The 15152-nt window shown below is 42.8% G+C and overlaps 1 protein-coding gene across 1 annotated transcript; it reads left to right on the plus strand.

Moving 5' to 3' along the window:
• Positions 1-44: 44 nt before the first annotated feature.
• On the plus strand, positions 45-15089 carry LOC128410875 (cytochrome P450 2J4-like). Its single transcript, XM_053382653.1, has 9 exons — positions 45-2936; positions 3780-3942; positions 6082-6231; positions 6900-7060; positions 8156-8332; positions 8866-9001; positions 9662-9849; positions 10707-10845; positions 11558-15089. The coding sequence occupies exons 1-9, from the start codon at positions 2736-2738 to the stop codon at positions 11731-11733; spliced, it is 1491 nt and encodes a 496-aa protein (XP_053238628.1). The 5' UTR covers positions 45-2735; the 3' UTR covers positions 11734-15089.
• The last annotated feature ends 63 nt before the right edge of the window (positions 15090-15152 follow it).

Consider the following 15152-nt stretch of genomic DNA (forward strand, 5'->3'; position numbering starts at 1 on the left):
TCCAAAAACATTATTGTTGTGCTTTAATATACATAGTGGATAACAAGGTGCAAACTAAGTCTGCAAAGTGTTTTCCATGAAAATAGTTAAAAGTGGCAATTTGGCTGTCTGGGAGTGCATAGTGCTGACGTTCACAGGGGCAGGGGCAGAGGAGAATGTCACTCAGAAGATACATGCTCCCTTTCCATCAGTACTATTGTGTCCAGCTGAAAACATTCAAGCAGAAATTTCCTGGGGATATTGTGCCTGCAGTTCTTTGGGAGTCTTGGGCTTGATGCATGCTTGGCCTGAACCAATCTCTCTTCAGGTGTTCTTTGGGAGAAGGAACATGGAGTCTTAAGGCCTTTGAACAACAATTATTGAATAATAAAGGCTTACTCTCAGTTCTTTCTAAAATTATATTGGATGCCACTGTAGGTGGACCTGCTGATTAGAAGTTGTGCTGGGATCAAAATATCTAGCTTTCGCTCAGTGATAGAGACTGGGAGGTTTTGTGGTGGAAATTGCCTTATAAATCAGTCTTTGCTTCTGTGAGGGAATTATCTTTGAAAGTATTGCACAGCTGGTATTTGACACCCAGGTATTTGGCCCACACTGCATCAGTTTCCTCCCCCCTCTGTTGGATGGTGTGTGTCACCAGGTGGGCATGTATTGATACAAGTGGGTTTCGGGAGAAGGTGTTTTTAGAAATCTCTCAAATAATGCAACAGGATGTGCTCCTTACCCCAGGTTTGGCAGTACTGAAACTAACAATTCAAATTGGGTTTTAAAGAACAATGAACTTATTGTCCACCTGGTCACAAGAAGATGAATAATAATGAAAGTTATTTTGTTGTTTTGTTCTGGGGAAGGAATTTTCCTGAGCATCACTATTATTTCTTCTGTGAAATAGGTATTTCCTGGTCCCCACAATAGTTTCAGAAGTACCCCTGGGCCCCCAAAGGTGGGAGCCTCTGGTTTCCACAGCAACATTTTAGCGACTGGGTGCTTTCATACTTGACCTCCCCCAGCAGAAGTCCATGCTGTTGTAGCTTGCAGCCATTGATCCTCCACGTGCGCAGAGGCAGGAATAAGGACTTGCCATTCAGCTCCACTGTAGACACAATTCCACCTGGCCACCTGATTATCATCAGTTTTAGTATTTAAGTATTTGTATTTAAGATGGGGAACCAAGGCTAAGAGATCATGGCTTGGCTAAGAGTAGAACTAGATGGTATGGTAGCACTCACTGGACCTCCCAAGAGCTCAGTTGCTGCTGCTTACTGGGAGGAAAAAAATCAACACAGCAGTGATGTTAGTGTGCTGTAAACACACTGATGGAGCCAATCCAGAGCTCCTGGTAATGTGTTTGCCTTGCACCAACTTCTCTTCTTCACATGGTCTGCTACTGGAGAAGACTATCTAGTACTAGAGGGCTCTGGCCCTCTGAATGATCCTTCTCCCATCATCCCTGTCTATTGGCCATACTGGCTGGGGCTGCTGGGAGTTGGAGACCCAAAACCAGCTGGAGAGGTACTGGTTGCCAGTCCCAGATCAAGTTATTCTGTTGCCAGAAAAAAATGTAACCTATGTAATACTGAACAGAAGGCAAGCAGGTTGACTCCTCCGGCCTCCTTAGCCATTGGTTATAGCTGTTGAAATCACCACTGGTCCAAATGTGTCAGGAACAGAAGTCATCCTCCTTAGTAAAAGTTTTAAATTTCTTTATTGACAGTGCTTTGATTTGCACTGCCAGAAACGCCTTCTTAGAAATGTCTGGAAGAAAAGTAACCTTTACAGTTCCTAAAAAGGGAAAACAGGAAGGAAATATCATAACTCTTCCCCCTTGGTAGAGTTACTCATTAAGTCATCACCTTGCCTATTTGTGGGCACGATACATAACAATACCTGTGAACTTTGCCCTCATTTCCGGTAGGAGCATTAGCCACGCAGGCGGGTGTGGTAACGTGGCTCTCGCTAGACCTCCCAAGAGCTGAGTTGCTCCTGCTTACTGGGAGTGGGGAAAGCAACATGACAGTGATGTTGGTGTGCTGTAAACACACTGATGAAGCCAATCCAGAGCTCCTGGCAATGGATTTGCTTTGCACAAAATTTCCCTCTTCTACATGGTCTGCTACTGGCTAAAACTATCTTAGTAATAGAGGGCTCTCCATTGATCCCTGACTGTTGACCATACAACCTAGAGCTGTTGGGAGTTGGAGACCAAAAACATCTGGAGAGGTGCTGGTCAGTCTGTTGCCAAAGCAAAATCTAACGTATGCAATACTGAACAGAAGGCAAGCAGGTTGACTTCTCTGGCTCCTTAGGCAGCGGGCAGAGCTGCTGAAACTACCACTGGTTCAAACATGTTAGGAACAGAAGACATTCTCCATAGTAAACATTTTAAATTTCTTTATGGACAGTGCTTTGATTTGTAGTGGCAGAAAACCCCTTAGAAATGTCATGAAGGAAAGTATCCTTTACTGTTTCACAAAAGTGAAAACAGGAAGGAAATATTCTAATTCAGAAAGCGGCTGTTCTCCACACTCTTCCCCGCCCCCTTGGTACAGTGAGTGATTAAGTCATCTCCTTCCTGCATCTTTGTGGGCGTGATATATAATATATGTAAACTTTGCCCTTATTTCAGGAACTTTAGCCAAGAGGGCGGGTGTGGCTGCTGTAGCTGTAGCAGAATGAAGTTTCCCTTGACACAATGCCGTCTGTGCTGACATAAGAACACCTAGAAGGGTTTGAAGATGTTGCTCCAGCTGCTCTCTGTCCTCTGGGAGGCCTTGTCCCTGCAAGTTGTTCTGGTGTTTCTGGCAACATTTCTACTTATTGCTGATTACAAGAAACAGATTCGCCCAAGGAATTACCCCCCAGGGCCCAGGCCTCTTCCCTTTCTGGGTAGCACACTACAGCTGGATTTCAAGAAGCCTCAGATTTCAGCACGAAAGGTAAGGATGGAGGAAACAGCTTTAGGGTGGTGTGGGAAGTTTCTCCCTATAAGATGCCCAGCCAAGTGGGCGCAAAATTGAGAAAATCTATTTGAGGGTGCCAGATTTTGGCCTCACTCACCACCTAACAGCTATTTGTAACAAACCTGTGTCCACAACTGCCATTTGCTTTCTATGGCTGGCAGAATATTGTGTGTGTGCATGTAGGTACTTACATTGTACATAGGTACATAGGTACATTACATGTAGGTAGGTACATTGCCCTACCTTCACTCCCCCTTTATCTTTGCAACAGCTATACTACATGCAAATAAGCAGCAACTCTTGTGAATAGATTGCAGGTGGAGGATGGAGGGGGCCTGTCCATTTACAGCCCCTGGAAACCATTTGACAGCAATCAAAGCTTCCTTCTGCCATATTTCTTTCTCCCTCTCCCTCCAGTCTGCCAACAAATTAATATATAATATATTAGATAGGATATTATATATTCTTCCTCCATCTCCATTCAGGTTCTATGGCTGCTCAGTGATACTAATACTCCAGTGACACATAATGTGGCATTTTTGGGCTGGTGGCAAGAAAGATCAGGGAGAAGAACCTGGACAAAACTGCAGTAAACTGTAAGGGAGATTCAGAGGTCTAAACTGGAAAAAAAAAACCTATGTTGTGTGGAGTCCTCAATCTACACATGCATTTGCACTTTATAGTTTTGACAATTCAGGCAGTGGCTCTGTTTTTTATATACAATTATATAGTTATGTTGATACATCTTCTCCTGATAGTATTTTGTCATAGACTTTGGCTAGTACAATAAAGCTTATTCACCTTACTGTCTCTGTTCAGCTTGCAGAAAAATATGGCAATGTATTCGGCCTTCAGACTGGAAACATAAGGATTGTGGTTGTGAATGGATTACACCTGGTGAAAGAGGCTCTTGTCCATCAGGGAGAATATTTTGTAGATCGACCAAAATCCCCTGTTCTTGATAAGATATTTGGGTCACTTGGTAAGTTTCCTTTACTATGGTCAATGATTTAGATGATTAAAATTGCTTTTTTAATTATCTGCACTGATTGTACAACCTTTTAGATTATTAGATGTTTTCTTAATTTAGGGTTACCAGACGTCCCCGTTTCCAGGGGACAGTCCCCGGATTTGCGAATAAGTCCCTCAACAAATTCCATCCCCGGAATGTCCCCGGATTTCATCTAATGTCCCCGGGAAACGCAGCCTATCGGAGCAGCCTCCCAACATCTGTGAAGATAGGCTTCACGCTGCCTATCAGAGCTTGCATGCAAGCAGGAGGGGGCAGGGATCTCTCCGTTAGGCAACGGGAAGGGGAGGGGATCCCTGCCCCCTCCTGCTTGCATGTAAGTAGGAATGGGATTGGGGCTGCTCCGATGGGAATAGAGGCATCGCACTGCCTGAGCCTCGCCGCTGCTCTCAGCCCTCCTTCTCCACCTTCCATTGCTGACCCACTGTGCACCGCCTCCCCACCCACCCCCACCACCAAAGAACCAACAACTCAGGGGCTGCCTAGGCTCATGGAGAAAGGAGATAGAAGCATAGGAGGAAGGGGAAACATGGTGGTTGAGGTCAAGGCAGCGGCGGCCCCTCTCCCACTGCCATCACTGCAGCATCACTGTCCTGAATGTGTAGTATGTATGTATGTATGTATGTATGTATGTATGTATTTAAAGTATCCCCAGATTCATTGGAAAAAATCTGGTAACCTTATCTTAATTCACTTTTCCATTTCTTGCATCTTTAAACAAAAGTAAACTAATAAGATTTTTCATAGATGTAGACCTACAAAACTAGATTCACAGCTCACAGTTCAGTGTTGGGTGGCAATCAGAGTCTGGCTGTGTAGTGCATCAAACAGCTTGTCATTATTGGTCTGCAATTGTTAGAGGTGGAGGAATATGGGAGTTTTCCTTTCATTCAGTTCCTCATTTATCTGTTGTTCAGTTTGCCAAACTTCTACATCCAATAATGTTTCAGTTAATGTATTGTTTCAGGCAGTGAGAATGAATTAAAATTGCATTAAATTGCACCTGAGCTGACTTTCTGCCCCATCCCTAGTAGTGATGGAATAATATGCTGTCGTTAAGCACTGTATGGAAGCAGCAGGTAGTATCTTTTTCACAGCCATTTTTGAGTCCACAGCTGCCTTGACCAACTACATTCTTTCCATGGAACCCCTGTGGGGTTCAGGAGCCCAGTTATGTCACCCCTTGCCTGCAGAGCTGGCAGCCTCTCACCCTTTTTTGAGCACTCTCCCTTGTGGAGTGTTCCCTCAGCCTCCTCTCCTCTCCCCTCTCCTTGGGAGTCCTCTAGGCAGCCACTGCTGCCATCCTTGGTCTCTGAGCTCCACCACCTCCTTGCCAAAGAGAGGTGCCTCCTCACACTGCCCCACAGGGGCCTGGAACTTGTCTGTCCCAACAGCAAGGACTGGCTGGCTGGGCTCCCTAACCCACTTGCTTCCTTGTTCCGTGGCCACCTCAGCTCCTGACAACCAGCACACCCAGAACATTCACTCGCAGAGCTCGTAACCAGGGCTGCTGCAACAAACAGCCACACAAGCCTTTGGGAGGCAGAGGTGCTAGAGGGCATCAGAGGTGGGAGGGAAGGAAAGAGGGTCAGAGACCAGTGTTGCCCGCAGCACTCTTAACCATAATTCAAGGCACCCTAGGGTACCATGGCACTCTGGTTGCAAACCACTGAGCTAAGACTTCCCTGTGATTGTGTCCATTTAGGAAAGGCAGGGCATTGGGAAGTGAAACAGGTCCAGTTCAGAGGTCACTGTCCACAGATGCCCAACATATAGACCTCCAGGTATAGGGCAGTATATAAATTCAAACAACAACAACAACATATAGCAAAAATGTTATGCAAATGAAACAGCAAAGAGAAATATGTTAATAGTGAGCAGAACCCAAGTGGGGATGCAGCATGCTGGAAGTCATGTCAAGTGGGCCTGTGGCCAAGGTCCAGGTCACATTTTCAAATGCCTTGCAGTCTATCCAACATAATAAGTAGGCATGCAGAATAAAGGGAAAGAGACAGGAATCCATCTTGGAATTGAAAGGACTGCTAAATCTTACTTACTTGCTGTATGTACTTATTACTCCTTCCCATCTAGGACTGGTCTTCTCTAATGGTCTCATCTGGAAACATCAAAGACGGTTTGCCTTATCAACACTCAGAAACTTTGGTTTGGGCAAAAGGTCTTTAGAAGAAAGAATACAGGAAGAAAGCCGTTACTTAAAGGAAGCAATAGAAGCTGAGAAAGGTGAGAACCAGAATCAACAAACCTGGGGCATATTTATGCTGCTATTTTCTATGAACAAGATCAAAAATATATTAGCCAGGGTGCGAAGCTCTTTAGCATTATTTCTTCACGTAAACGTAGCTCTGCTTGGACTGGAATAACCCTGTGATGGCGAAGGGGGTGTTGATAGGAAGCTCTACAGAGGCTCATTATGGTGCAGAAAAGTTCTAGTGTGAAGCTCTGTGTTGGAACCTGCCATGGGAGCTAAAAGCCCCTGAACTAGAACAGACTTAAGAACAATGATGGAGTGTTTGGGCTGAGAAGGTGTGCAGATTTTGATGATTTTGACAACCAACATCACAAATAGAATAGGGTTTGAAGTGCAATCATTTTGGTATATTTTGGTATATACTGTCTTTGAGACGGTCCTTACCCTTTTTGACAGCCATTGTTACAGAAAAATCCTTGTCTATGGAGAATATACATACTCACTTGAAAATATAAATAGATCTCAGAGTCCTGGGTGTCCCCGGTTAAATTACAGGGTATGATGTTAATACCGATGCTTTCTTTGGCTAAAACAAATTCTACCCCTTCCACACTCATCCACTTTCCCCTCCTTCTGTTTTTGTTATATGGAAGCTAGAAGCACCCCAATTCCTTCTGCACCATTTTCTCTCTCTCTCCAGGGCAGCCATTTGACCCTCACTTTCAGATTAATAATGCTGTTTCAAATATCATCTGTTCCATCACTTTTGGGGACCGCTTTGATTACCATGACAGCCGTTTCCAGAAGCTACTGCACTTGCTCGATGAGGCATTGCTTCTTCAGGGAAGTGTTTGGAGTATGGTAGGTCTTCTCTGAGTTCTTTTGCATATAACCACAACACAATTGCTTGGGCTCCAGTGACATTCCCACATTATTGTTGACTATGAAATCATTTGCTTTGGTCCTCCTGTTTCTTCATGTTCAGATTTCTGTTTCTCCTGTATTCAAGCATCTTGTTCCATCCATTTTCCTCTGCCCCCTAGTGTTGTTTATTAAAGCACTGAAGATGTAAAGGTTGGGATGTGTTCAGTAACGTAAAGTGGGAGGCCGAATCATGTGTTACAGCACAGATCATATTTTTATTGGGGGGAATAACATGTGTGACTGAATAAAATCTCTATGTATGTGAACAGAGTGAGGCCATCACAAATGGTATGCATAGAGTGAGCTGCCATTGTTCTGCCCCAGCTTCTGACAACCTAGGAGTTCAAAAGCATACCAGTGCAAGTATATAAATAGGTACTGCTGTAGTAGGAAGGTAAACGGCATTTCCGTACACTCAGGCGTCCATCACGGTGACCCGTTAGGCTGGAAGTGGTTTAATCATGTTGGCCACATGACCCGGAAAGCTGTCTGTGGACAAATGCCGGCTCGTTGGCCTGAAAAGACAGATGAGCGCCGCCACCTCATAGTCGCCTTTGACTGGACTTAACTGTCCAGGGGTGCTTTACTTTACCTATATGGACTAATTCTACACACACACCATTTACAATCTGTGAATTGACACCCCATGCAGATGCATAACATTAAAGGGAAACTCTACATATTCGTGATATGAGCAGGCATTGATACATGCAGTTTTCAAAATGGCAATCATCTTCATAGGAAGTCGATCAGTGAATTAGAAGGTGTGCTTGCAGAAATCAGCACCATGATGCCATTTAATCTGCAACCCATACATTTCTAACCAAGAAGTGAAGACATTGCCATGGGGTCCCATCATAAGCAGTGGTGCATACAATATTTACTCTGGTTCCAGGAGAGTCTGCCATCTTTGAGCCTGTGCACACCAGCCTTTATTACTGCTAGCCTCTTTCCCATGACAAGAGCATGATGTGAATGTTTTTGGAGAGGGCTTTCCCTGCACATACATGATATTAGTGTTTGTTTCCTCAGATGTATGATCTCTTTCCCTATGTCATGAAATACCTGCCGGGGCCACATCACACACTTTTTAAAAAATGGGGGCAGCTGAAATACTTTGTGAGAGAAATCATTGAAAAACACAAAGAAGACTGGAACCCATCTGAACACAGAGACTTCATTGATGCCTACCTAAATGAAATGGCCAAGGTGAGAGATGAAAAGGATAGAAGGTAGATATAATTTTGATAATAAAAATGATAGTAGCAGAAGGCAGAGAAACAATTTTAAAAACCAGAAATAACCATGTGGCCCATAATGGCTGACCACATTTCAATGTTTCCATTGAGTTTATGATTCTAGAAAAAATAAATTTCTGCATATGCATGAATATGAACTCATGTATTTTGTGGGGAGACAATTCTCCATTCTTTCACTGCTGGGATTTTACCACTTGTCAGTGGTGAGTGAGAGCAAACAGTTGACATGACCAAAAGAATCATTGTAGTAAAGGCCATCCATTGCCTCAGTTGTCTGAATAAACCTCCTCTAGGGCTTTGGCATCCTTGACCAGAACAATCCCAAACTTCATGCCAGCACCAGTGATTCACAGGACTGTTGTCTTGACCTTCCTAGATGCAGGATTAGAGTCGCTGAATCCCCTAGTGATCTCTTGACTTGTGGGTCTGACAGGATGGTGTTTTTAATGGCAGCTTAACTCCTTGGTGCATTTCTGTTTTAAGGAGGATTCTGTTTCCAATTTCCATGAAGAAAACCTTCTACATTCAGCACTGGATCTGTTTCTTGCTGGAACGGAAACAACTTCTACAACCCTGCGTTGGGGTTTGCTGTATATGGCCATTTATCCAGATATTCAAGGTAGAACTGTAGTTGGCTCATTTGTCTTTCATTACTTTGGGTTGTACATAACAAAGGCCTACTGAAAGCAAACATCAATATATAATATTATCATTAGATGCTGAAAAGGTCTTTGACAAAATATATAAACAGAATATGGTGGCTGTACTAAACTAATGGTGGCTGGATTTCCTTTGGAATGCAAAAAATGGATTAAGATATCATATGATTCACCCTCATCTAGGGTAAAAGTAAATGCCATGTTTTCTGCTACTATAGAGGAGCTAGACAGGGATGTCCACTTTCACCTTTGTTTTTCAATATTTGCATGGAACCCTTAGCTTGCGCTATTAGACAACATAGGTACTGTTGATCTATGGAGAAATACATAATTCAGTTTAATACAAATTGGTTTCATCTGCAGATGATATTCTTTTGTTTATTTCTAAATCCTCATTTGCTGATGCAGATCATAGGTGCCTTTCCTAAAATATCCGGATGCTCTGTTGACTGGTCCAAATGAAAATGGATTCCAATAAGTGAAAATTTGGTTACCCATCCATTTAAGGAGTATCAATTCTGTGTCTGCTCAAATCCATTAAATATTAAAGATGGGCCTCCCCTACAGATCTTAGAAAAAGTCTATCCTTGTGTTGATGAGAGATTTTCTTTTATTTGCAGCAAAAGTCCAAGCGGAAATAGATTCTGTGATTGGCCAGTCTCGCCAGCCATCGATGGATGACAGGGACAGAATGCCATACACCAATGCAGTTGTTCATGAAATTCAAAGAATAAGCAACATTATACCTTTGAATGTGCCTCGGTTGACAACAAAGGACACTACACTGGCTGGGTTTCATATTCCCAAAGTAAACATTAAGAAGATATACCTTTCTCATAAGCCTTTCCTCTTCTCTTGAGATGTGAAAACTTGATGCCAAAGTTCTAAGTCAGGGATAGCCAGTGTGCTGCTCCCAAGATGCTGTTGAACTCCTTCTGCTTAAGCCAGCATGGCCACTGGGCAGGGTCTGGGGTGTTCTTTGGGCACATCAAGATCTGGAGTGGAGGGAAGGGGTTATAGCTAGATAGACATTTGGTTATTTCCAACTCCTGGCAAAAATGGATTCCAAGCGCAGTCTGTACCATTTATATGGATAGCTAGTTACTTTCTTTTCTTTTCGCTTTTTTAAAAATGACCATTACTAATAACTCAAACTACAACACCTGGCATCTGGTGTTTCCTATCCTACTTTGAATATACAGTCATACCTCGGGTTGAATACGCTTCGAGTTGAGCATGTTCGAGTTGTGCTCCGTGGCAAGCTGGAAGTAATGGAGTGTGTTACTTCCGGGTTTCGCTGCTTGCGCATGCGCAGATGCTCAAAATGACATCACGCGCATGTGCAGAAGCGGCAAAAAGTGATCTGTGCGTGTGTGCAGACGTGCCATCGCTAGTTACGTTTACCTCTTGATGCGAACGGGGCTCCGGAACGGATCCCGTTCGTATCTAGAGGTACCACTGTATTTTAAAATTGAACCTGTGTTTTTGTGAGATGCGGTTCAATGAATTAGTTAATAATGCATAAAAAATATCACATTCAAAACATTCTTTCTGAGTTGGACTTGGATCTAGGAGGCTTAGTACTGCAGTAGTTGCACAGATCAAAACACAAAGATTTCTTTGCAAGTTTTATTCTACCACTTTTCTCTGCTTCTTCTTTGGCAGGACACTATATTACTTACCAACTTGACCTCACTGCTCTTTGATGAGGATGAGTGGGAAACACCCAATGTGTTCAATCCTGGTCATTTCCTAGAGAATGGTCAGTTCAGGAAAAGGGAAGCGTTCCTGCCATTCTCTGCAGGTAACAAATGTTGATGCGTGGCTTCTTAGAATTGCAACAGAGACTACATGATGATGGCTTGGTTGTGGGAAGTCTGGTGTATTGCAGGGCTCAGCACCCAATTGAGGCCAGTGGTCACATTTGAGATTATGAGGAAGTACTGTGGATGCAAGTCACAAAATGACTACTATAGGAGGTGTGATTTTACACAAAATGGTGTTGGTATACTCTTCCCCCTCCCCCCACACCCAATAAGCAGTGTAGATTTTTGAGGGAATATTTCCAGAGCTTTCTCAGGTGCCCTAAGTGGGAGAGGTGCTCCACAAGGCATTGGGTGGACAGCAGCTGATGTATTTTTTCATAGTTTCCTCAATGAAGAGAAACCCACTTCCATCTTGAACTTGAGGAACTGAGCTCTGTTTGCCACACCCTTAGCTAAGATTAGGGATATTCCTAATAAAATATATTTGAAATTTATATCATATGCAGTTTTAGAGAAAAAATAAATTCATGTAACTCAAATATATCTATTCCAAATTCAGTAAAACCATGATCATATTTGTTCAGTGTTCCCATTTGCTTGACTGAGAAGTAGGAACGACTTCTATGTTTATTTTGCAACAACATAATTACTTTTTAAATTATTTGATCTGCCCATGTTATTTAAATTGTGCCACTCATTGGAGAGCAAAAGCTCTCCACTGAAACAGTCTTTTTCCTCCTTGTCTTCTAGGAAAGCGAGCCTGTTTGGGAGAGCAGTTGGCGAGGACTGAGCTCTTCATTTTCTTCACTGCCCTAATTCAGAAGTTCACTTTCCAGGCTCCAAAGAATGAGACATTAAGCCGTGAATTTAGGATAGGTTTGACCGTGTCTCCCCTGCCATACCGGATATGTGCATTCTCTCGCTAAGGGGACTTACTTTATGTCATTGCCGTTTCTTTAAAAAGTAGGATCAGTTTATGGTGCAGGAACAGATCTATGGTTTAATCCTAATTGTGTTTAGCCAGAGTTCAGTAGGGCTTAACCCAGGTGAGCAGGATTGGGACTGCAGCATGTTCCTTTAAAGCAGAGATTTCCACACTTTTTAGACACGCATCATTTCGCGACACAATTATTCAGTTTTAATAGCAAACCAGAGGTTAAACTAACCCCTTATAAGAGATACGGACATATATCATGCAACACCCCTGAACACTGCAGTCGACACACTAATGATGACACATGCTTTGGAAAGCTCTGTTTTGAAGCCTATTCAAAGCACATTTGCCCCCTCAAAAAATTTGGGCAACTAAGGTTTATAGATACTTGGAATTGAAGCTCTCTGAAGGATAAATTCAGTTTCCGAGAATTCTTGACAGAATGTGTGTATGCAGATCATAATGATACATTGATGTGGATCCAAATTTCATCCTCCCACTTCTTGTTCCAGGGTGTATGTCTACCCACCATCCCATTATTTTCAAAAAATAATAATAATGTCCTGGCTGTGGTGAAGAAAAGGCATTCCTTTGTTTGTAGGAATCTGTGTGCTTACGACTCAAGATAAAACCCTAATGTATTTCCTTCCTTTGTTTATAAAATAAAAAAAATGTTGCTTGGAAATTTTTGTTACATAACCAGTTCATAGAACCATAGACTCATCGAATTTTGCAAGGGACCCCAAGTGTATTCTATTTCAAACCCCTGCAATGCAGGTATCTTTTGCCCAATATTGAGCTTGAACCCATGAACCTGAGGTTCTTGCAGTTGTGTATTGGTGGCCCCAAGCCCAAGGCAAATCTTACAGTAAATGTGCTTATAAATACAGTAAAATTGATGGGTTTAACTCTTGAATGTTGCCTAGGTTTTATTATTTTTCAAAAACATTATTGTTGTGCTTTAATATACAGTGGTACCTTGGGTTACATACGCTTCAGGTTACAGACTCCGCTAACCCAGAAATAGTGCTTCAGGTTAAGAACTTTGCTTCAAAATGAGAACAGAAATAGTGCTCCTGCAGAGTGGCGGCAGCAGGAGGCCCCATTAGCTAAAGTGGTGCTTCAGGTTAAGAACAGTTTCAGGTGAAGTACAGACCTCCGGAACGAATTAATTACTTAACCCGAGGTACCACTGTACTACATAGTGGATAACAAGGTGAAAACTGAGTCTGCAAAGTGTTTTCCATGAAAATAGTTAAAAGTGGCAATTTAGCTGTCTGGGAGTGCATAGTGCTGACATTCACAGGGGCAGGGGCAGAGGAGAATGCCACAGAGAAGATACACACTCCCTTTCCTTATGATTGTGTGCAGATTTAAAAGTCCACTTGGAAAAGTTCAAGTTGAAATTTCCTTGGGATATTGCACCTACAGTTCTTCAAGAGTTTGGGGCTCGATGTATGCTTGGCCAGAACCAATCTCTGCTGTGGTGTTCTTTGGGAGAAGGAACGTGGAGTCTTATTATTGAATAATCATGGAGCAGATAAAGGCTTACTGTCATCTCTTTATAAAATTATATTGGATGCCACTGTAGGTGGACCAGCTGGTTAGAAGTTGTGCTGGGAACAAAATATCCAGCTTGACCAATATAGCTGGGCATGTATTGATACAAATGGGTTTGGGGAGAAGGTGCATATAGAAAACTCTCAAATAATGCAACGGGATGTACTCCTTACTCCAACTTATTATTCATCTTCTTCCAGTGAGTAAGGACAATAATGAAAGTTTGGAACAATTTCACCTGTATTGATCTGAATTCTAGCATATAGCCTTCCTGGAGAAACTCTCTCATAGATTACAGGTGTTGTGGGGGGACAGAAAAGAGATCAAATTCCAGCTATTTGGTTTCCTTTCATTTGAACATAAGAATGGACTTCGCATAGCTGGATAGCTCAAACAATATATAAATTGGTGAAGATATCCTGACGTCCATTGGGAAATATTGTTTGCCAGTAAGAAATTTTGCAAGAAGGTGACAGAAGAGGAAAACAACTCCTAAATATTAAGGTGCTGCTTTTGATAACTTACTAAGTTTATATCAATTCTATTGTCATGTGTCATATCTCATCTTGAATTACCATTGTGCGATCCGGATAAAGATAGCAGATGCAAAATCACTTTGACAACATGTTCCCACAACCATAACTATCAACACTTTGACAACAGACAATTCAAAATGTGAAGGACTTATCAATGCATATGCTTTACGTTGACATTTGTGGCCTCCAAGATGGTACCAATAAGCACTAAATTGATCTCAGGCACCTTTCCTACACACCAAGGTGTCTTTCTCCCACATTTATTTTTTATTTTAAATGAGGATTTTTTAAAAGCTCGGTTGTTTGGTTGGAAGTGAGGGTCTATAATTTTTTTGTGCTTTGGTGTGTCTAGTTTATCTGCTTTTGGGTGGGTGCAAGTGGCTTGTTTGGTTCTGGGGACAGAGCTTTTCTGAGCATCACTATTATTTCTTCTGTGAAATAGCTATTTCCTGGTTCCCACAATAGTTTCAGAAATACCCCTGGGTCCTAAAAGGTGGGAGCCACTGGTTTCCACAGCAATAATTTAGCGCCTGGGTTCTTTCATACCTTGACCTCCAGCAGCAGAAGTCCATGCTGTTGTAGCTTGCAGCCATTGTGCCGCCACGTGCACAGGGGCAGGAACAAGGGTTTCCTTCAGCTCCACAGTAGACACAATTCCACCTGTCCAGCTGATTATCATCAGTTTTCGTATTCTTGTATTTAAGATGGGGAACCAAGGCTAAGAGATCATGGCTTGGCTAAGACTAGTACTAGATGGTATAGTAGCACTCACTGGACCTCCCAAGAGCTGAGTTGCTCCTGCTTACTGGGAGCCAACCTAGCAGTTCGGAAGCGTGTCAAAGTGCAAGTAGATAAATAGGTACTGCTCCGGCGGGAAGGTAAACAGCGTTTCCATGCGTTGCTCTGGTTTCGCCAGAAATGGCTTAGTCATGCTGGCCACATGACCTGGAAAAACTGTCTGCGGACAAATGTCAGCTCCCTTGGCCAATAAAGTGAGATGAGCGCCACAACCCCAGAGTTGTCTGCAACTGGATTTAACTGTCCAGGGTCCTGTACCTTTATTGGGAGGGAAAAAAGCAACACGACCGTGATGTTGGTGTGCTGTAAACACACCGATGAAGCCAGCGCATTTGCATTGCACAAAGTTTCACCCTTCTACATGGTCTGCTACTGGCTAAAACTGTCTTAGTACTAGATGTCTGTCCAGTGATCCCTGACTGTTGACCATACAACCTAGGGCTGTTGGGAGTTGGAGACCAAAAACATCTGGAGAGGTGCTGGTCAGTCTGTTGCCAAAGCAAAATTTAACCCATGC

Source organism: Podarcis raffonei, chromosome 3 (genome assembly GCF_027172205.1).
Source record: "Podarcis raffonei isolate rPodRaf1 chromosome 3, rPodRaf1.pri, whole genome shotgun sequence".
Lineage (NCBI taxonomy): Eukaryota > Metazoa > Chordata > Lepidosauria > Squamata > Lacertidae > Podarcis > Podarcis raffonei.

Excerpts from the sequence above, each read along its gene's own strand:
- LOC128410875 (XM_053382653.1), top strand. The coding sequence starts at position 2,736 with ATGTTGCTCCAGCTGCTCTCTGTCCTCTGGGAGGCCTTGTCCCTGCAA. Across the intron at positions 2,937-3,779 it reads CTCAGATTTCAGCACGAAAG|CTTGCAGAAAAATATGGCAA; the intron begins GTAAGGATGGAG and ends GTCTCTGTTCAG. Across the intron at positions 10,846-11,557 it reads GTTCCTGCCATTCTCTGCAG|GAAAGCGAGCCTGTTTGGGA; the intron begins GTAACAAATGTT and ends CTTGTCTTCTAG.